The sequence below is a fragment of the Oncorhynchus gorbuscha genome, linkage group LG15 (genome assembly GCF_021184085.1).
Source record: "Oncorhynchus gorbuscha isolate QuinsamMale2020 ecotype Even-year linkage group LG15, OgorEven_v1.0, whole genome shotgun sequence".
NCBI classification, from domain to species: Eukaryota; Metazoa; Chordata; class Actinopteri; order Salmoniformes; family Salmonidae; genus Oncorhynchus; species Oncorhynchus gorbuscha.
Genome location: NC_060187.1, coordinates 57,610,337 through 57,632,193, shown reverse-complemented (window position 1 = coordinate 57,632,193; position 21,857 = coordinate 57,610,337). Strand labels below are relative to the sequence as shown.

The following is a 21,857-nucleotide window of genomic DNA, read 5'->3' as shown; positions in this document are numbered from 1 at the left end:
CCCTTTTGCAATTATGTTAGCACAGCTGAAAACTGTTGTTCTGATTAAAGAAGCAATAAAACTGGCCTTCTTTAGACTAGATTAGTATCTGGCTCAAAATAGCCAGAAACAAAGGACTTTCTTCTGAAACTCGTCAGTCTATTCTTGTTCTGAGTAATGTGAGAAATTGCCAAGAAACTGAAGATCTCATACAACGCTGTGTACTACTCCCTTCACAGAACAGCGCAAACTGGCCCTAACCAGAATAGAAAGAGGAGTGGGAGGCCCCAGTGCACACTTGAGCAAGAGGACAAGTACATTAGTGTCTAGTTTGAGAAACAGATGCCTCACAAGTCCTCAACAAGCAGCTTCACTAAATTGTACCCTCAAAACACCAGTCTCAACTTCAACATTGGGATGCTAGCCTTCTATGTAGAGTTTCTCTGTCCAGTGTCTGTGTTCTTTAGCCCATCTTAATCTTTTATTTTTATTGACCAGTCTGAGATATGGCTTTTTCTTTGCAACTCTGTCTAGAAGGCCAGCATCCCGGAGTCGCCCCTTCACTGTTGACGTTGAGACGGGTGTTTTGCGGGTACTATTTAATGAAGCTGCCAGTTAATGACTTGTGAGGTGTCTGTTTCTCAAACTAGACCCTCTAATGTACTTGTCCTCTTGCTCAGTTGTGCACCGGGGCCTCCCACTCATCTTTCTATTCTGGTTAGAGCCAGTTTGCGTTGTTCTGTGAAGGGTATCTCAAGCGATATATTTATTGGTCATACCATGACACACTATGACACATTCTTCCACCTCACGCATGTGCTATATTTGACATGTACAATTTCACAACTGAGACTTTACTGCATTTTGTAGTCATATTGTGCAACTTTAACTGTACTTACTGTAGTAGGTGTAATGGGTGGGGACTTGGTAGACAATCTCAGCTTGTTCTTTAAATAGATGTTTTTGTGGTTTGGGATCTTTGTGGCCACTTATATCACTCAAGGAATATGTGAGTGCCCATTGTTGTTTGTGTGTGCTGTCAGTCCCTCAACTAAACAATGCTATTCGATCCACCATCTAGTATTGTCCTCAGAACAAAAGCTTCGGCCAAAAACTTCAATCATGGGTAAAATAATGTAGAACATTGACAACCCCATTCGCAGAACAAATAATGCAATGTGATGTAAGGTCTGTGTGTGTGTGTGTGTGTGTGTGTGTGTGGCAATGACTGTGGGTTAGTAGTGTAGGCCTACCTATCTCATAACTGGTGCGTGCAGACATTCCGTAATGGCCACGACATTGCCCAACCGCTCACCTGATCCTGGCTTGGTTACTTCACTAGACGATGGGCAGCAAGCCAACATGCAGTCTAAGGGTCCACCCCAAACACTTTCAAGATGGAAGATTACATTTTATTCCTCACGAATGAAAAACATATAAAAACAAATATTTAAAAGTCACTGCCCTGATCCTGAATCTATCCTGTATTCTTTTGAACACTGTATTAGTGAGTAACCCATGTACAGTAAATTAGATGTCTGCATGTGTGTAATAACTGTGTAATAGGATTGTAAAGCAAGTTGTATTTATTTGGTGGAAAGTACAGTATAGGTCAGCGTTTGGGTATATGTTTTCCATTCCTGTATGGTTCAAAAAATGCATTATGGGTTAGGCAGCCCCCTATGTCTATTTTTACTTTTCTAGTTTTATGTAGTTTATAGGGCTCATGTCTGTTTTTCGAAAACCACTGACCCATATGTTTTGAGTTAGACTAACATGGTGTCTAAATACCCCGTCTGTGACTACTCTTTGCTCTTGTTCACCTTTGACTATTACTGTCAATGACAAATATGTGATGCAGACTTACCACCAATAAAATTATAAATTCTCAGTCAAAGTAAAGGACACTACATTGATTACATTATTCATCTGAATTAACCCCTTCGGCCATATAATCAGCCAATGGACAACGTGGTCTGAACTGCGGTAGCCAATCGCGTCTAAGCACCTGAGCAATGCTCCCGCCTAGCTGTCAATTTTGACACATGAGGAGGCGGCACCATACAGTGGGCGGAATCCCCTCGGTCAATGTAGCAATCTGGTTGTTACACACACGGGTCAAACAGGGGCTGCCACTGGGAGTCTGACATCCTCAACCGTCATTTCTGCAAGTGTGGAAAGAAACAGGCTGCTGTAACGCATCGAAGCTTGGCAAAAGCGATTTTAGAAAATTATGTGCTACGCCTACATTTTCTTCCGGTGATGGAGGGAAAAGAGCAGAGATAATTGAACAGCATGTAGCTATTTTATTTTTTCTTCACTCATATCGGATTAGAATCTGGGGTTACCTAATCTCTGTTAATCTGAACTAAATCTATCTAATTGTGGCAGAAAACTACACTCCCGCTGTTCTGGTGCATCAGTGGGTCTTTTTGGACTCCGTGCCGCCAAAAGGAGATTATCAACTGATTCTCCAAGACTGATCATAAAGACGTTAAGAGAGTATATCTGCACCAAATTATCTTAAGAGTGAAAGTTAGGCTAATTGGAATCTGGAGACCAAATATCGCATTAAAACGCGCAGCAGCCGCTTTTCCAGAGATTAAGAACATTATGCATATTTTTCATGTTGCAACAACATACCGCTTTATGATGGGGTTGATATGATATGTGAGAGAGTTCTGGCCGGGGTGTTCTAAACATGTCCTGGGAGTAATGTGCGCGCCATCCAATGGCAGCATCTATTCCACACCACAGCGTCAGCACGTCATCAGTTCACATTTACGAAACGAGTTTTATTAAATGAGGACATGTGAGGGGATCTGAGAGTAAGAAAAGGAGATTGGAGATAGACTGACTACATGTTAGAAATACTAGAGGCGAGCAATACGTGTGTTACAATTATTTATCAAGTGGACAACATCAGACCGATGCTGGACTGTGCAATGTCTGGAAGTGTGTCGCTTTTTTAAAAGACACATGCGACCCGATTTAAAAAAAAAAAGTATCATTGCAATTGAATTCGGAATCGTTTGTGTGTGACTGTGAATGGATTTGCATTTGCCAGCCTATTCCGTGAAGACTGTAATATTTAATAATTTGCGATAATCACACACCATCGCTTGTTTGTGCTGTCTGCACAATCCTGTTGATTTAAAATGATTATTGTCTAATGTTTTTCGGATCCTTTCGACGGCTCTCTGCATCTCTATTCTCGTTATATGAGGTATCATCTGTTGCTGCAGCCGGATGAACTGACACTGTCATGCATTTTGATTGACTCTAGCTGCTGGAGATGTAGGCAATTCACAATTCCCCCAATTGAACATGTTTTATTTCAGGTAAAATGGGAGAACGATTATTGTTACTATTATTGCTACTCTTATCGTTACATGCGGGTCGGTGATAGCCCACTGCAGACGAGCTATTCAACATCATCCATCTCCACAGCAGCCGGCTTCTCAGAGATTTGATCGTTACTTTATTGAATCAGACTGTAATATCCTCGTCACGAGACGGATTTCGGCTTGAAGTAGGTCTAGTATTGGAGACAATACGGGAATAGTGGAGGTATTGTATTTCTTTCTAACCCGGTTATTCCTTCCCAACTGAGGATAAATGTTGATGATGGAGGACGACGAATTGGCTCATCAGGTTGATATCGATTCGGATTTCGAGCCGCAAAGCCGGCCTCGCTCGTGCACTTGGCCACTGCCTTGTCCGGAGGATTTCCCCGAAGTGCAGGAGGTCAATGGGGTTCTTCCACTGACCACCATCAAGGTGGAACCAGATGACAATCTAGCCGTTTCAGCGTGCAGAGCGGGGAGAATGGGTGGCACGCCGACGGAGCTGAAGCATCCAGCAGTCGCCCCGGCTCCCATCCGGGCGACGCACCCATGCTTGGCCAGCGCGGCACTTGATGTGACTGGACAATTGCGCAAAGCCAAATCCTCGCGGCGGAACGCATGGGGTAACCAGTCGTACGCGGACCTTATCACACGAGCCATTGAAAGCACCCCTGAAAAAAGACTCACGCTTTCACAGGTCTATGATTGGATGGTCCGCTATGTTCCCTATTTCAAGGATAAGGGCGACAGTAATAGTTCAGCTGGATGGAAGGTAAGCGCATGTCTAACAATTGTTATAATATGAAATACTTTATGTCGATATTAAACACACCAGAAGTCTCAGCCAAGACAACATTGGGTATGCTATTCCTGGGCTATAGGCTACATTATTGCACATGTAGTGTATATTACATTGCCACATGTCACACTTTAGGGTCGTTACGCATGAATGGTGCCATGTAATTATCCCTCGCGTCAATGGCACTGATCAATAAATGACTGTAGCCTACCATTGACAGCAACATGGAATGGAGCTGGGTAGAGGTTGGAAAAGCACGGTGCATACCTTCATAATTCCATCGTTGTTTTGGCTACGTGTATACAGCAAATGAGTAACCGCCCCCATTCCACAGCCTATGATCATGAAAATGCACACATGGCATGCATTTTTATATTGGTTCCTTTGGTTTCTCTCCTCTCTCTCTCCTTTTTTTCTCTCTCTCTCTCTCTCTCTCTCTCTCTCTCTCTCTCTCTCTCTCTCTCTCTCTCTCTCTCTCTCTCTCTCTCTCTCTCTCTCTCTCTCTCTCTCTCTCTCTCTCTCTCTCTCTCTCTCTCTCTCTCTCTCTCTCTCTCTCTCTCTCTCACACACTATCTCCATGTGTGTGAGACAGAGAAATAGGCCCTAGACAGGCATATAGCCAATTAAAAATCTATTTTCACTTCAAATATTTGTTGTACACCTACTTTATACTCTCTTTTTAAGGTGTCCCTTGAGAGAGTTGTAGCTGGTCACCTGTCAATGGTGTAAATACCCACTGGGCACTTGGTTGAATCAATGTTGTTTCCATGTCATTTCAATTTAATTACATAGAACCAACATGGAATAGATGTTGAATTGACGTCTGTGCCCAGGGGTTAGGCTATTCAAAAGGGGCTTTTCTCCAGACACACACACACACACACACACACACACACACACACACACACACACACACACACACACACACACACACACACACACACACACACACACACACACACACACACACACACACACACACACACACACACTTCCACCTGTCTCGCCAGCAGCCTAGAGCAGCCTCTCCGGGATGTCTGCCCATTTTACTGTATCAGCCTCATTATTATGCCGTCTCACTCCTATCGCCGTTGTTCATTAACACAAGCTAATGTTAAGAACAGTAAATCCCAAAGTAACAAGGAAAGTTAGAGGCACAAGTGTGTCTGTTGATATTGTACCTCTTAGAGAGGAGATCTTGAGGCCCAGACATGAGGTCACAGGTGGGAGAGTTTTATAAACCCACACCACAACACTTGTCCAGGTAGAAGAACCCTTTACGGTTCCAGATAGAACGTTTTCACCCAACGAAGAACACTTTTGGAATCCTTTCTTTCATAGACACAAGGTTTTGTATGAAAAAGGTTCCAAAAGGGTTCCATGTAGAACCCTCGTCCCTGTAGATCAGGAGAACCCTTTTAGAACCTTTGTGAAATTCACAGCAGTTTGAACCGTTGTCGTGCATGCAGTGGGATTGACTGTAGTATCCCTCCCCTCTTCGCTGTCAGTCGTTCCTGTTGGTTCCCTCCTAAGAGGCTGTTTTGAAATCTACTGTCATGATCTCTTTTTCTGTCTGTGTGATCGTATCAAATCAATATTTATTGGTCGCGCACACATATTTTGCAGGTGCAGCCAAATGCTTGTGTTTCCAACTCCCACAGTGAAGTAATACCTAACCATCCAAAAAAAAAAAAAAAAATATCAGGACGAACAATGTCAGAGTCCGGAATATACACTGAGTTTACAAAACATTAAGAACACCTGCTCTTTCCATGACATAGACAGACTAGGTGAATCCATGTGAAGCTATGATCCCTTATTGATATCACCTGTAGATGAAGATGAGGAGACATGTTAAAGAAGGATTTTTAAGTCTTGAGACAATTGAGACATGGATTGTGTGTGTGCCATTCAGAGAGTGAATGGACAAGGCAAAATATTTAAGTGCCTTTGAACGGGGTATGGCAGTAGTTCTATTAGCACCGAGTGTGTCAAGAACTGCAATGCTGCTGGGTTTTTCACACTCAACAGTTTCCTGTGTGTATCAAGAAGGATCCACCACCCAAATAACATCCAGCCAACTTCATACAACTGTGGGAAGCATTGGAGTCAACATGGGCCAGCATCCCTGTGGAACACTTTCGACACCTTGTAGAGTCCATGCCCTGATGAATTGAGGCTGTTCTGAGGGCAAAAAAAAGGTGCAATCAATATTAGGAAGGTGTTCCTAACGTTTTGTACACTCAGTGTATATGTATATGATGGCGTGTATAGACATATTATTATAATACTTTTTTTAACCTTTATTTAACTAGGCAGGTCAGTTAAGAACAAATTCTTACTTTCAATGACTAGTCCATCGCTCTAACCACTAGGCTACCTGCCGCCCCATTATGGACAGTATATGAATAGAACAGGTGTATACAGTATATACAGAAAAACACATCCACTGTACATGTAGGCTATGTTGTGATGGTTTTACCCTCACAATTTAATGGCAAGATCCTCCAAAACATATGAGAAAATCAACAGGGCTAGTTTGATTGCTCACTACTTATTGTGAGTCGACATGGTTAGGGCAGGGTATCACAAGGGGCGGGCTAAGCAGGGCACAACGTCGTGGAGCATTCCCATCTTACGTAGAACTAACATGCCTCTCTGACATGTAGAATCAGTAATAATGTGGGCTCTATTCATGGCATTGCAATGTTCAACAAAGCTAGCCTTGAACACGAGCCCAAAAAGCAGCTTTGAAAGGACCACAGCTAGTAATCAACACCAGAACACGTGGGATTCAGAACTACACTAATACCACCCCATAAAAGAGTGAAAATCACACATGTCAGTTCATCACCTACCAGGTATTTCATGCTTGGCAAGTGTCAGTTTCGTCTTTCACAACCAGGCTCAGAGTAATGAACCAACACTATTGGTGTACATGTGAGAAATGCTTGGAGGCCTGGGGTTTTAAGTGTTTCTTTTCCATTTAAACCCGACTTTGTCTTTATGATCTGTATGTCTCTCTTTGTGGAGTTCGGTCGTCTTCACATAAACACCTGTTGTAGTCTGGTTCTAAAAGAGGCCTTTGGGTGTGTCCCAAATGGCGCCCAATCCCCTAAGGGCCCTGGTCAAAATTGGTGCACTACATAGGGAGCAGGGTGCACTTAGGTAGTCACGAGTTGAGGAGTATGTCGAGTTCAGTCCTTTAGTCTGCTTAGCCTTAATCACCAAGCGCCTGACTAACTCTTAACTCTTTAAGTCCAGCCCATTTAAGTGAGCGCTGCTAAGGTGTGTCTGCAGGTGGCTGAGCCCTTGTTATCCCCGCTCTGTACCTCGACGGCAGTGGCACCACTAACAGACATTTAGTTTATTATGTACACAACAAATACACAACAAATACAACAACAAAAAATACTGAAATATACAAACAAGAGTACATAAACCTAACAGACAGGGGTATTACATATCAAGATTAAGTTTCAATTTGTTACATACTTTTATGGTGTGCATTGCTTTTTTGTTTTTACATTTACTGATTATTTCAAAATAATATTTCAATTCTATCTTAAATAATGTGAAGAGGGGTTTGGTCTCTGCCCACTTCCTTTTATGGACAAAGAATCTTCCATGAAAGATTAACAAATGAACAATGAAAGTTAAATCAGGGTTCATATAATTTGGATCAAAATTCAAACGTAATATCAGAATCTTTCCAATTAACAGGAATAGTTGTTTACTTGAAAATAAAATCTTCTAACTCACACCAAAATCTTCTGACATAAGAACAGTCCCAAAATAATTGGTCAAGAGTCTCTGGGTCACAACCACAAAATACACATTTGTTATCAATAGCTATTTTAAACCTCTGTATAATAAAGGTATTTACAGGGTCAATTCTATGAATGAGTTTGTATGATACTTCTTTCACCTTATTAGATATACAATATTTGCCAGACGTTGTTCCAGTTCACTTGTCCTAGGGCTCCATTCCAGTACATTTTAGCAGAGGGAATAGTAACATATTGACATAGCTAACAGACTTTAACCGCTAAGCGACAGCCCAGCTTTATCTTTAGCAGTAGTGTCAACCAGTCAGCGAGCCCGACAGTTACGAAACGGGCAAATTAGGGGGTTTGACTCCCTGGAAGATTGAGAAAGTATGAGGACCAGGGTTATTATGAACACAGGTTTATTATGAACGGTGCGAGGCGAGAGGCGCGGTCCGTCCCAGGTAATGAAGGTGTTTAGGAAAGTTGTTTTAAAGCCAGGCATAATTGCAGTAATAGCCTTGGCCTGGTTTCATTGAGACGTGGTAGGTAATGAAAACATACACTTAGAGGAAGCACTCGCGTACTCAGGCCTGAGGAGACAGTGTTTAACGCGACACAACCCCATCGTCCGTACAGCAGCCGTTCGTATGTAATAAAAACGTATGGTAATAGTCAATAATCACTTTAAATGATTGACTGTGCAAGGGCTTAACGTCCAGTTGTTGGCCAACTGCTTTTGATGCGAATACTGTCGCAGACTCGCAGCACAGTCCAAATTATGAGTCAGTTGTTTGTAGACACTATCTCCCTCCCCGTACACTTTCGCATACTTACACAATCATATCAGGCTCCCTAATTATTCGTAAGGTGCGTGCGAGTGTGTGTGAGAGTTGGATAAGATTTCTTGCATCATACGCTGCATTCCCATTTCAATCAAAAGGCGAAAGCATTTGATGTGGGAACAAGTTTGCTATTTGTTTTGTTTGCAGGAGAAGGAAAAAAAGATAAAAGACAAAAATATTGTTAAGCCGCTGATGAAATTAAATGAAATGGTATGGTTTGCGGAGGAGGATAAGAGGGGGAGGGGTCGGCTAAACGGAGAGGCACAGGCAGACGGCTATTAAGAGAGGTCTGTATGTAGTAGTTCTAATCTGGTCCAAAAGCAGGTAGTCTTTTAAGCTTCCAGTTCCTCTCTCTCTTGGTCTGGAATGGACACCGGATTCCCTCTTGGTCCTAGACAGTGCTGGCAACACACAACTGCTGACTATAAATACCTGCTCCTCTGACTTCTAGGAAGGCTGGAATCTGAGGCCCTGGCCTGAACCTAATCATCTCATTCGAGGAGGTGACTGTAGTGCATGGGCTTTGTGGTGTTGGCCACGCACGCACACGCACGTACGCAAACACACACAGGCATAGAAACGGAACACACACACGCGCACGTATGAGGGCAAGCCCACGCAGGACATACACACACATGATGCTGAGAACAGACAGCTGTTGTGTGTGTAATGCCTGCAGGTGCTACTATATTCATTTAGTTCAAGGAGGTCCAAAGGAGTGTGTGTGTGTGTGTGTGTGGGGGGGGGATCTCTGAATGGGTGTTGTTCTATGTGCTACTTAGGGTATATGTGTGTGTGTGTGTGTCGCACAGTGTGTGTGTGTGTGTAAGCTGCAGGCAGTCAGATGCCAAGGGATTGCGAGGCAGGTCAGAGCGAGTGCGTCAGTTCTGACGGTCTAATCTGAAGTGACCAGACTGTTATTTATAATGTGTCTTTAGGTATCAAGCGGACCAAGAGGGCATAGGGTCAACCGCTAGCTAGCTAGCTGCTTGACAGAAATCAGCCAAATCAGAGAGAGTGGAGAGAAGAAAAGGGGGAAATAGAAAGAGGCAGGAGGAGAGGGGGAGGAGAAGAGAGAGAGTGGAGCGAGGAAAAGGGGGAAATAGAAAGAGACAGGAGGAGAGGGAGAGGGGGACGAGAAGAGGGAGAGTGAAGACTACTGATTGAGTTTGGGCTGTTTGTTTGACATTTTGGAATGACAGGGTTGTATTCATTAGGCATCAAATTAACGAAAATGACTGAAACAGGGAGGGACTCATTTTAAGTTTCTGTTGCGAAACGTTGTAGAACATTTTCCGTTGCCTGCCCTAATGAACACCGCCCTGGTGTCCGCTGACGATCACACAATCACATTACAGTGTTACGTTAGTCATCACTCTTAAAGGGGATAAAGTCAATTGGATAATATCTGTTTAGTTATTGATTTCTACAAACGTGACACTGACATGTGTGCCAACGTCTGTGGAGAGATGTACAGACACTCACAGTGCTGTCAGTACACACAGGCCTTAGCAGAAGAGGGAGAGAAACTCAAGTTGGGAAATAAGAGGGATATGGCTGTCTCTGTGTGTGAGAGGGTATGTCCATGACTTTGTGTGTAAAAACTCAGCACAGAAAGGAGACTGGTAACTCTTGATTGTGTGTGTGAGTTTGTGCGTGAGTGTGTGCGTGTGAATGTGTGTGTTTGTGTGTGTGCGTCCGTGTTGCGGGTTGGTAGTCTGAGGGTGCAAGACTGGAAACCATCCTAGACTTCAGCTGATTCATATTTTATCCTCTCTTTTGGCTCAGGGGAATTGTGTAATTTGAGAGAGACAGAGAGTGATGCACACAATGAGAGCACAGATGATACAATCTGGATAGATTTATGATGTCTGATTATAAACACCCTATACAGTATCTCTCTCTTGGCACACACTCTCTGTTATGTACATGCATGCACACACCAGCCAGGTCACTCCACATCCAAGGCGATATTTGACATTCGTCCTGGTCCCCATGATATCGGGAGATGCTTTCAAAACCATCCACTAGGGGCAATGGTGAGCGCTATTACCATCAAGTAGGCTTGCGACTTGCTAGCGAGCACCGAGGGTCGCGTGTTCAATCACAGTACTCGGCACTAGGGTTGGGAATACTTGGGCAATTTTCAGAGGTGGAAACTTTCCGTGGGAATTAACGGGAATATATGGGAATTAACGGAAATATATGCAAATTCATATGAATTCCTTTTATATGTAGATGTATTTTGCATTGGATATATTTACCATATCATATGGAGACAGAAACATAAACTTTTTACCTTATCATAAGTAGACATACAGTGCCTTGCGAAAGTATTCGGCCCCCTTGAACTTTGCGACCTTTTGCCACATTTCAGGCTTCAAACATAAAGATATAAAACTGTATATTTTTGTGAACAATCAACAACAAGTGGGACACAATCATGAACTGGAACGACATTTATTGGATATTTCAAACTTTTTTAACAAATCAAAAACTGAACATTTGGGCGTGCAAAATTATTCAGCCCCTTTACTTTCAGTGCAGCAAACTCTCTCCAGAAGTTCAGTGAAGATCTCTGAATGATCCAATTTGTAAGTCGCTCTGGATAAGAGCGTCTGCTAAATGACTTAAATGTAAATGTAAATGTAAATGATCCAATGTTGACCTAAATGACTAATGATGATAAATACAATCCACCTGTGTGTAATCAAGTCTCCGTATAAATGCACCTGCACTGTGATAGTCTCAGAGGTCCGTTAAAAGCGCAGAGAGCATCTTGAAGAACAAGGAACACACCAGACAGGTCCGAGATACTGTTGTGAAGAAGTTTAAAGCCGGATTTGGATACAAAAATATTTCCCAAGCTTTAAACATCCCAAGGAGCACTGTGCAAGCGATAATATTGAAATGGAAGGAATATCAGACCACTGCAAATCGACCAAGAACTGGCTGTCCTTCTAAACTTTCAGCTCATACAAGGAGAAGACTGATCAGAGATGCAGCCAAGAGGCCCATGATCACTCTGGATGAATTGCAGAGATCTACAGCTGAGGTGGGACACTCTGTCCATAGGACAACAGTCAGTCGTATATTGCACAAATCCGGCCTTTATGGAAGAGTGGCAAGAAGAAAGCCATTTCTTAAAGATATCCATAAAAAGTGTTGTTTAAAGTTTGCCACAAGCCAACTGGGAGACACACCAAACATGTGGAAGAAGGTGCTCTGGTCAGATGAAACCAAAATTGAACTTTTTGGCAACAATGCAAAACGTTATGTTTGGCGTAAAAGCAACACCCTGAACACACCATCCCCACTGTCAAACATGGTGGTGGCAGCATCATGGTTTGGGGACAGGGAAAATGGTTAAAAATGATGGGAAGATGGATGGAGCCAAATACAGGACCATTCTGGAAGAAAACCTGATGGAGTCTGCAAAAGACCTGAGACTGGGACGGAGATTTGTCTTCCAACAAGACAATGATGCAAAACATAAAGCAAAATCTACAATGGAATGGTTCAAAAATAAACATATCCAGGTGTTAGAATGGCCAAGTCAAAGTCCAGACCTGAATCCAATCGAGAATCTGTGGAAAGAACTGAAAACTGCTGTTCACAAATGCTCTCCATCCAACCTCACTGAGCGCGAGCTGTTTTGCAAGGAGGAATGGGAAAAAATTTCAGTCTCTCGATGTGCAAAACTGATAGAGACATACCCCAAGCCACTTACAGCTGTAATCGCAGCAAAAGGTGTCGCTACAAAGTATTAACTTAAGGGGGCTGAATAATTTTGCACGCCCAATTTTTCAGTTTTTGATTTGTTAAAAAAGTTTGAAATATCCAATAAATGTCGTTCCACTTCATGATTGTGTCCCACTTGTTGTTGATTCTTCACAAAAAAATACAGTTTTATATCTTTATGTTTGAAGCCTGAAATGTGGCAAAAGGTCGCAAAGTTCAAGGGGGGCGAATACTTTCTCAAGGCACTGTAATTGCAAATGATTAAATCCTTCCAATAGAAATAAAACCAATTTTTTAGTTACGAATTGAACTTTAATTAAATGAGTTGATTCTTCACATGGGATGATTTCACTGAAACACAAAAGAAAGGGAATATTGAATGATCCCCAATGATCCATCGCATCTCCCAAAAATGTTTTCAACATACATCTGTAAAATGATAGTCTAGAAACTAAAGCTTTGTTGTCTTCCTCTCAGGCTTCCATGTCTTCTCCCCGGAGCTCCTCAATGTCCACCTCTTGAACACCAGTCTTTGAGGCCTCATCTTCACTGTTACTTTCCAACCTTATTGAGGATGGCTCGTTATCAGGCTCAAAAAGCCTAACATTTTCCCTGATGGCCACCAATTTTCCAACCCTTGTATTGGTCAGCCTGTTGCGCGCTTTGGTGTGTGTGTTCCCAAAGAAGGACCAGTTGCACTCTGAGGCGGCTGATGTTGGTGGGATTTGGAGGATGATGGAGGCAACAGGGGAAAGAGTCTCAGATCCACAAAGTCCCTTCCACCTGGTGGCTGATGAGATATGTTGGCACGACTGCCATATTGCATCTCCATCCCAAAGCCCTTGCATGGAAGTGTACTTCGCCAGACTGCCAAGAACCTTGCCCTCATCCAGGCCAAGGTGGCGAGACATGGTAGTGATGACACCATAGGCATTGTTGACCTCAGTACCAGACAGGATGATCTTGCCAGCATACTTGTGGTCCAACATGTACACTGCGGTGTGTATGGGCTTCAGGCAGAAGTCTTCACGCTTTTTGATTATTTCAGAACTGCAGTTTCCTCTGCTTGGAGCAACAGTGAAGTAGGCAGGGCAGTACGGATTTCTTCTCTTACATCTGCAAGCAGAGTCTGAACATCAGACAGGATGGAATTGTCTCCCTCAATCCGTCCAATGGCTACTGATATAGGTTTCAGGAGTTTCAGGCTGCTTACCACTCTCTCCCAAAATACTTCATCCAGGAGGATCCTCTTAATGGGACTGTCTATATCGTCAGCCTGATATGGTCGTTTCTTGGAGAGTCTCCTTCCCCTCCAGGAGACTGTCAAACATGATGACAACGCCACCCAAACAGGTGTTGCTGGGCAGCTTCAATGTGGTGCTCTTATTCTTCTCACTTTGCTTGGTGAGGTAGATTGCTGATATAACTTGATGACCCTTCACATACCTTACCATTTCCTTGACTCTCCTGTAGAGTGAATCCATTGTTTTCAGTGCCATGATGTTCTTGAGGATCAGATTCAATGCATGAGCAGCACAGCCAATGGGTGTGATGTGAGGGTAGGACCAAGCAGCCTTCATGTTCGCAGCATTGTCTGTCACCAGTGCAAATATCTTCTGTGGTCCAAGGTCATTGATGACTGCCTTCAGCTCATCTGCAATGTAGATACCAGTGTGTCTGTTGTCCCTTGTGTCTGTGCTCTTGTATAATACTGGTTGAGGGGTGGAGATTGTGTAGTTAATTATTCCTTGCACACAAACATTCGATCACCCATCAGAGATGATTACAACACCGTCTGCTTTCTCTGTGATATGCTTGACCTTCACTAGAACTCTGTTTTACTCTGCATCCAGCAAATGAGTAGATAAAGCATGTCTGGTTGGAGGGGTGTATGCTGGTCAAAGGACATTCAGAAAACTCTTCCAATACATATTGCCTGTGAGCATCAAGGTGAACCAGTTGTATACACAGCTTGAGCAAGACATTCATCAGCATTTTTCTCTGACTACATTCCTCCCATGAGTCAAAAAAACGTCTGATTCCAGGAGGACCATGAGCTGTTGCTATTGATAATGTGTCTGATTCATAATTTTCACCTCGAATAGAAGTAAAGGGACTTTTGTCAGATGTTGCTTGTTGTGAGCGCTGAGGGAACTTTATGCACTTGGCCAGACGATTCTGCATCTTTGTTGCATTCTTCACATATGATTTGGCACAGTATTTGCAAATGTGCACAGCTTTTCCTTCTACATTAGCTGCAGTGTAATGTCTCCACACATCACATAGTGCCCGTGGCATTTTCCTGTAAAGATTAGAAAAAAATGAGTAAAGTGAGTACTATTCCATGTACATATAAATAGTTAAGCAGTTAGATTAAACAACTCCTTTGTAAGATACATGTTTTAAAATGAAATATGTATGGAAACAGGTGCATTAACACGCCTCAGTTAGCAGGCTCAAACAAGCTAAAACCACATGGTAGTAAAAACTAACTAGCAGAAATTGTTAACAAGATATAAATTATTTATACACACTTTGCTGTAGGCTACTATTTACTAGTTAACAAAACATAATGTATGTCAAATAAAATAAAATATATTCACCCCACCCAGTATTGTAATCACAATTTACCAGAAAGTATGTAGTCCTTGGCTCAGACAGTGTCATAATGTGGGCTCAATAGCATCTCATTAGTGTGCAAGATCTTGAGAATCAGCTGTACATGTGATGGAAAAGTGCACTGCACATGTGAGGGAAGAATGCACTGTGCGTGCAGAGGGTTTTGAGTTGGGGATAGTTTATCCAAAATATGCAACAAGACCTAGAATTGCCTTAAGTGTATCCCACAAAAATGTTAACTGTTATAAGCTAACTTTTTTGATGAATTTAAGCAAAATTCCCCAAATTCCCCGGAAGGTTTCCGATCCTTTGCAACCCTACTAGGCCCTCAATTTGAACACTATCCCAAACCTTAACTGTATCATTCAAAATATGTTGGAAATGGCACTCTATTCCCTTTCTAGTGCACTACTTTTGACCAGGTCCCATAGAGCTCTGATCAAAAGTAGTACACTATGTAGGGCATAGGATGCCATTTGGGACGCAACCCTAGTTACATAGGGTCACTCACTAAGAGGGTTTCCATGTTAAGACTTAGCACACTAAACCCCCTTTTCTCTAGTTTTCTCAGGCAGTGTTGTGAGTCAGGCTAGGTCTTTAGGACGTGGACTCTGCTCATTTCAAAATAAATACAAAATATGGCTCAGTGGATCGTCATTCCTGCAGCGTCTCATCACCCTCTGACTGGGCTGGCTCCTACCATGCATACCTACATGCGCGCAAACACACACACTATCCCTGTGCCTTGGAGCACCACCCATGGAAGAACACTGTGTTCTTGGTGGTGAGGCCTGTGGGGTGGGGTGGGGGTATGATGAGAGGGAAAAGTATTGTAGATGTGGTAGTTCTTTGTTTTGAAACTTGCTGGACTTGTGTTGGATTGGCTCTTTGGGGAGGTGTGGCATTGTTTGGTAAGAGTCAAATGCTTTTGCTGATGCCTTTTACAGCCTGGGACTTGGTGTGCCGAGGCACTTTATGAGTTTGGAACGTCCACAGTCAAGGGAAGGAAGGGGGGATGGGGGTTCTGTTCTCAGCATTGGGCCAATGTTGGATCCTCTGAGAAAGCACATCTCTTTCTACATTTCTCTCTCTACCCTGCCAGGGTTGGATGGGGAAGTAAAGAGGGAAGAGGGGGAGGCCTGCTTTTGTGTTGCTCTCTGTATACATCATGATCCAACCATCCAGCTAACTGACTGGGTGCACAATGAGTTATCGGCAGGCATCCGCAACAAGGCCTATATTCCAACGAAACAACAAGTAGAAAGAGACACTGAGAGTGCTAGTCCTTTCGGTGGTTTTGTATTGTGCCCAATAAAAGCTGGAGGTGGATGTGGTCAGTCCCTCCGCTCTATTTTCATCCCAAACCAAATATTTATCCTTCCACTTGGCTTGTGTTCGCTCACCAAAAGGCTTTGTTTTGGAGGATTTGGTGAATGTAGATGTGTGTGTGTGTGTGTGTGTGTGTGTGTTGTGTGTGTACGTGAAAGTGGTAAGACAACTCTTTGAACTGATATACAGAGTCCAGTCTAATTTGATTTTTTTGCAGTTTTATTTGTGATTATAGTTCCATTGTATGTGGTTCAGAGAATGTATGTAATATAATAATAATATATGCCATTTAGCAGACGCTTTTATCCAAAGCGACTTACAGTCATGTGTGCATACATTCTACGTATGGGTGGTCCCGGGGATCGAACCCACTACCCTGGCGTTACAAGCGCCATGCTCTACCAACTGGGCATGGCTGGATGTACATTGGGAGCCATCTTGTTTGTCCGTAGGACAAGAGTCTCAGTGGGAGTGACTCAAATATTAGCAACGATGTCCCTCAAGTCGATTTCAAGCTCCACATCAAGCTCCCTTCTGCTGAATTCAATCCAAATTGTAGTTGTCACGTGCGCAGAATACAACTGGTGTAGACTTTTTTTGCATTTCACTTTACTGTGAAATGCTTACGGACGAGCCCTTTGACTTGCGTGTGGGTTGGTTTGGGAGCTATTCATTTGGATATCCGTTCCCGTTCTTCTTTCTTGAACATGAAAAACAATCAATTTTATTTGTAGAGCTTCACTACATGGATAAATCACAAATGTCCACGCAGCAGCTGATAACATATTGCTATTGTGAAATGAAATGTTGTCGGTGCTTGGGAGTAACTTGGTCTGTCTATGATTGAGTCGGTGAGCTTGAGTCTGTGGATACATGCGTGGCTCTGTACATGTGTGTCTGCTAGGGTGAGTGTCAATGTGTTTTATGCAGTGGATGGCTGCTGAAGGGAGGATGGCTCTTAATAATTGCTGGAACTGCACAAATGGAATGGCAGCAAACACATTTAAACCATGTGTTTGATATCTTTCCACTCGTTCCGCTCCAGCCATTACCACGAGCCCGTCCTCCCCAATTAAGGTGCCACCAACCTCCTGTGGTATTATGTATATGTGTGCACGTACTGTATACCTCGGTGTGTGTGCGCTTACATGCATGTGTCTGTGCTCACTCGTGTGTGTGTGTGTGTGTGTGTGTGTGTGTGTGTGTGTGTGTGTGTGTGTGTGTGTGTGTGTGTGTGTGTGTGTGTGTGTGTGTGTGTGTGTGTGTGTGTGTGTGTGTGTGTGTGTGTGTGTGTGTGTGTGTGTGAGAGTGCTCACATGCGTCTGATGAGCTCAGTGGGAGTTCAGTTCCCCGGGGGAACGGCTTCTCATTAATAATTCAGACGAGGCTCATTATCAAGGCAGTGCAGATTTCTCCCTGATTTCACCTTAATTGCAGGCAGCCTGCTCCACTCAGGCAAGGCAGCAGACCCACTGTGTATAGACTCCTAGCACAGCCCTCATATTCACTCTGCCTTCAGTAAACCTGGGTTTAAATACTTTGAAATCGTTCAAATACTTAGAGCGTTTGAGCTAGTCTGTCTGGAGTGCCAGATGGGCAATGTTTGGGGTTTTGCCATTTTGCTACTATTTCATTGGTGCCATTGTGTCAGGCAAGCTCAATCAAGCCCAGCTAAAGTATTTAAAATGATCTTGAATAGTATTTGAACCCAGGTTTGACTCTCTGCCTCCAATATTCACCCCAGCTCTCTCCTGTTCTCCTCCTGCCGTCATTTTTTTCACCTTTATTTAACTCTGCAAGTCAGTTAAGAACACATTCTTATTTTCAATGACGGCCTAGGAACGGTGGGTTAACTGCCTTGTACAGGGGCAGAACGACAGATCTTTTACCTTGTTAGGTCAGGGATTCAATCTTGCAACCTTACAGTTAACTAGTCCAACGCTCTAACTACATTGCACTCCACGAGGAGCCTGCCTGTTACGCGAATGCAGTAAGAAATCAAATCAAATTTATTTATATAGCCCTTCGTACATCAGCTGATATCTCAAAGTGCTGTACAGAAACCCAGCCTAAAACCCCAAACAGCAAGCAATGCAGGTGTAGAAGCACGGTGGCTAGGAAAAACTCCCTAGAAAGGCCAAAACCTAGGAAGAAACCTAGAGAGGAACCAGGCTATGTGGAAGAAGCCAATGTAAGTTGCTATAGCTAGCATTAAACGTATCTTATAAAAAACAATCAATCAATCAATCATAGTCACTAGTTAACTACACATGGTTGATGATATTACTAGTTTATCTCGCGTGTCCTGCGTTGCATATAATCGATGCTGTGCACATTCGCGAAAAAGGACTGTCGTTGCTCCAATGTGTACCTAACCATAAACATCAATACCTTTTTTAAAATCAATACACAAGTATATATTTTTAAACCTGCATATTTAGTTTAATATTGCCTGCTAACATGAATTTCTTTTAACTAGGTAGATTATGTCACTTCTCTTGCAACAGAGTCAGGGTATATGCCGCAGTTTGGGCCGCCTGGCTCATTGTGAACTGTGTGAAGACTATTTCTTCCTAACAAAGACAGCCAACTTCACCAAACAGGGGATGATTTAACAAAAGTGCATTTGCAAAAAAGACTGTACCTAACCATAAACATCAATGCCTTTCTTAAAATCAATACACAGAAGTATATATTTTTAAACCTGCATATTTAGCTAAAAAAATCCAGGTTAGCAGGTAATATTAACCAGGCGAAATTGTGTCACTTCTCTTGCGTTCATTGCAAGCAGAGTCAGGGTATATGCAACAGTTTGGGCCGCCTGGCTCTTTGCAAACTAATTTGCCAGAATGTTACGTAATTATGACATAACATTGAAGGTTGCACTATGTAACAGCAATATTTAGACTTATAATTAAGTCTATGATTTGATATTTGATAGAGCCGTCTGACTGAGCGATGGTAGGCAGCAGCAGGCTCGTAAGCATTCATTCAAACAGCACTTTAGTGCATTTTGCCAGCAGCTCTTCGCAATGCTTCAAGCATTGCGCTGTTTATGACTTCAAGCCTATCTACTCCCGAGATTAGGCTGGTGTAACCGATGTGAAATGGCTAGATAGTTAGCGGGGTGCGCGCTAATAGCGTTTCAAACGTCACTCGCTCTGAGACTTGGAGTAGTTGTTCCCCTTGCTCTGCTTTTGTGGAGTGATGGGTAACGATGCTTCGAGGTTGGCTGTTGTCAATGTGTTCCCGGTTCGAGCCCAGGTAGGGGCGAGGAGAGGGACGGAAGCTATACTGTTACACTGGCAATACTAAAGTGCCTATAAGAACATCTAATAGTTAAAGTAAAATTAAATACAAATGGTATAGAGAGAAATAGTCTTATAAATACTATATTAACCTCTTAAGTCGACCCTCTACTTTTTTGAACATTCTGTTAAAAATTGGGCAACATTTCAGTGCCCTGCTACTCGTGCCAGGAATATAGTATATGCATATGATTAGTATGTGTGGATAGAAAACACTCAGACGTTTATAAAACTGGTTAAATCACGGCTGTGACTATAACAGAACGTGCATTTCATCGAAAAGTGCAGGAAAATCTGATCACTGAAAATGGAAACATATATCCATGCGCCACTTCAACCGATTGATAAAGGCGAACCACATTAAATGCGGCCGAGGTTGCAATACCTACAGCTTCCAAACAATGTCAACATGCTTGTCATTTGCCTACGATTTGTTTCTTGGTCAATCGGACGCAAGGCAGAGCATTTCTTCCGGTCTCCGACCGGATATTTTGGTTGAGATTTACCCGGACATTATTTCCAGACGTACCCCTATAGAATATACATCGCCTCGTGATCAATTTGATCGCTTATTAACGTTTACTAATACCTAAAGTTGCATTACAAAAGTATTTCGAAGTGTTTTGTGAAAGTTTATCGTCGACTTTTTTAATTTAAAAAAATGACGTTACGTTATAAGACGCTATTTTTTTCCGTTTATCACACAGTCTTCATAGATCGATATCTAGGCTATATATGGACCGATTTAATCGAAAAAAAGACCCAATAGTGATTATGGGACATCTAGGAGTGCCAACAAAGAAGATGGTCAAAGGTAATGAATGTTTTATATTTTATTTGTGCGGTTTGTGTAGCGCCGACTATGCTAATTTTTTGTTTTGTTTACGTCCACTGCGGGTCTTTTGGGGTGTTACATGCTATCAGATAATAGCTTCTCATGTTTTCGCCGAAAAGCATTTTAAAAATCTGACTTGTTGCCTGGATTCACAACGAGTGTAGCTTTAATTCAATACCCTGCATGTGTATTTTAATGAACGTTTGAGTTTTAACTAGTACTATTAGCATTTAGCGTAGCGCATTTGCATTTCCAGATGTCTAGATGGGACGCCTGCGTGTCAGGTAGGATCAAGAGGTTAACTACAACCTAAAACCTCTTACCTTGGAATATTGAAGTCTCATGTTAGAAGGAACCACCAGCTTTCATATGTTGTCATGTTCTGAGCGAGGAACTTAAACGTTAGCTTTTTTACATGGCACATATTGCACATTTACTTTCTTCTCCAACACTTTGTTTTTGCATTATTTAAAACAAATTGAACATGTTTCTTTATTTATTTGAGGCTAAATTGATTTTATTGATGTATTATATTAAGTTAAAATAAGTGTTCATTCAGTATTGTTGTAATTGTCATTATTACAAATAAATACAAAAAAACGTCCGATTAATCGGTATCAGCTTTTTTTTTTGGTCCTCCAATAATCGGTATCGGTATTGAAAAATCACAATCGGTCGAACTCTACACTGTACACCTCCTCTTACTGTCCACGGAATGTCACAAACCTACTATTTACACTTACTTACAGATCAGATGAGCGTCTCTATATTTCTCTAGCAACGTTTGTGGAATGTCATGCATTGTTATGATTGATTTAGTGATACATGCCTACAGTGTGTTGATGTTTAGAATGCTGACATTGTTTTATGTAAGGCAACTCGACCCTGTGAGTCCCATTAAGGCCTTTCCCAGTCTTTATTGTTGTTATGATAAAACGATCTTGGTATTCATTGTACAGTGTGATGAAATGAGCTTTTCTGTAATGCAACACTGTCATTTACATAATGTACTCACTGATGGTTTTCCATCCAGTCTTTTGTCCTTCTTTACGCCTGTGTGGAGCGGAATCCCCATTGAGATACACAGAATAATGGCCATGAACCTGTCATATTTGCATTTGAATGATCAAACATTTGCTGACACGAGGGTGGTTTTATACATTTTTTTCAATGTTTATCATTTATTTAATAAATAAAGTAAGAAAAGGATGTTACGTTAAAAAAACATATGATTCTCTCTTCCGTCTACATACGGAGATGCTGTACACTGGAAGCCATATTTCTCTCA

General features: G+C 42.3%; 1 protein-coding gene across 1 annotated transcript in view; it reads left to right on the top strand.

Annotated features, from left to right (window-relative positions):
* Positions 1 to 2,143: 2,143 nt before the first annotated feature.
* LOC123997571 (forkhead box protein O6-like) overlaps positions 2,144 to 21,857 on the top strand; it is a 44,363-nt gene continuing 24,649 nt past the window's right edge. The window contains exon 1 of the mRNA XM_046301949.1: positions 2,144 to 4,098. Within this exon, the coding sequence (XP_046157905.1) occupies positions 3,598 to 4,098 (501 nt within the window). The 5' untranslated portion in view covers positions 2,144 to 3,597. The remainder of the gene's footprint in view (positions 4,099 to 21,857) is intronic.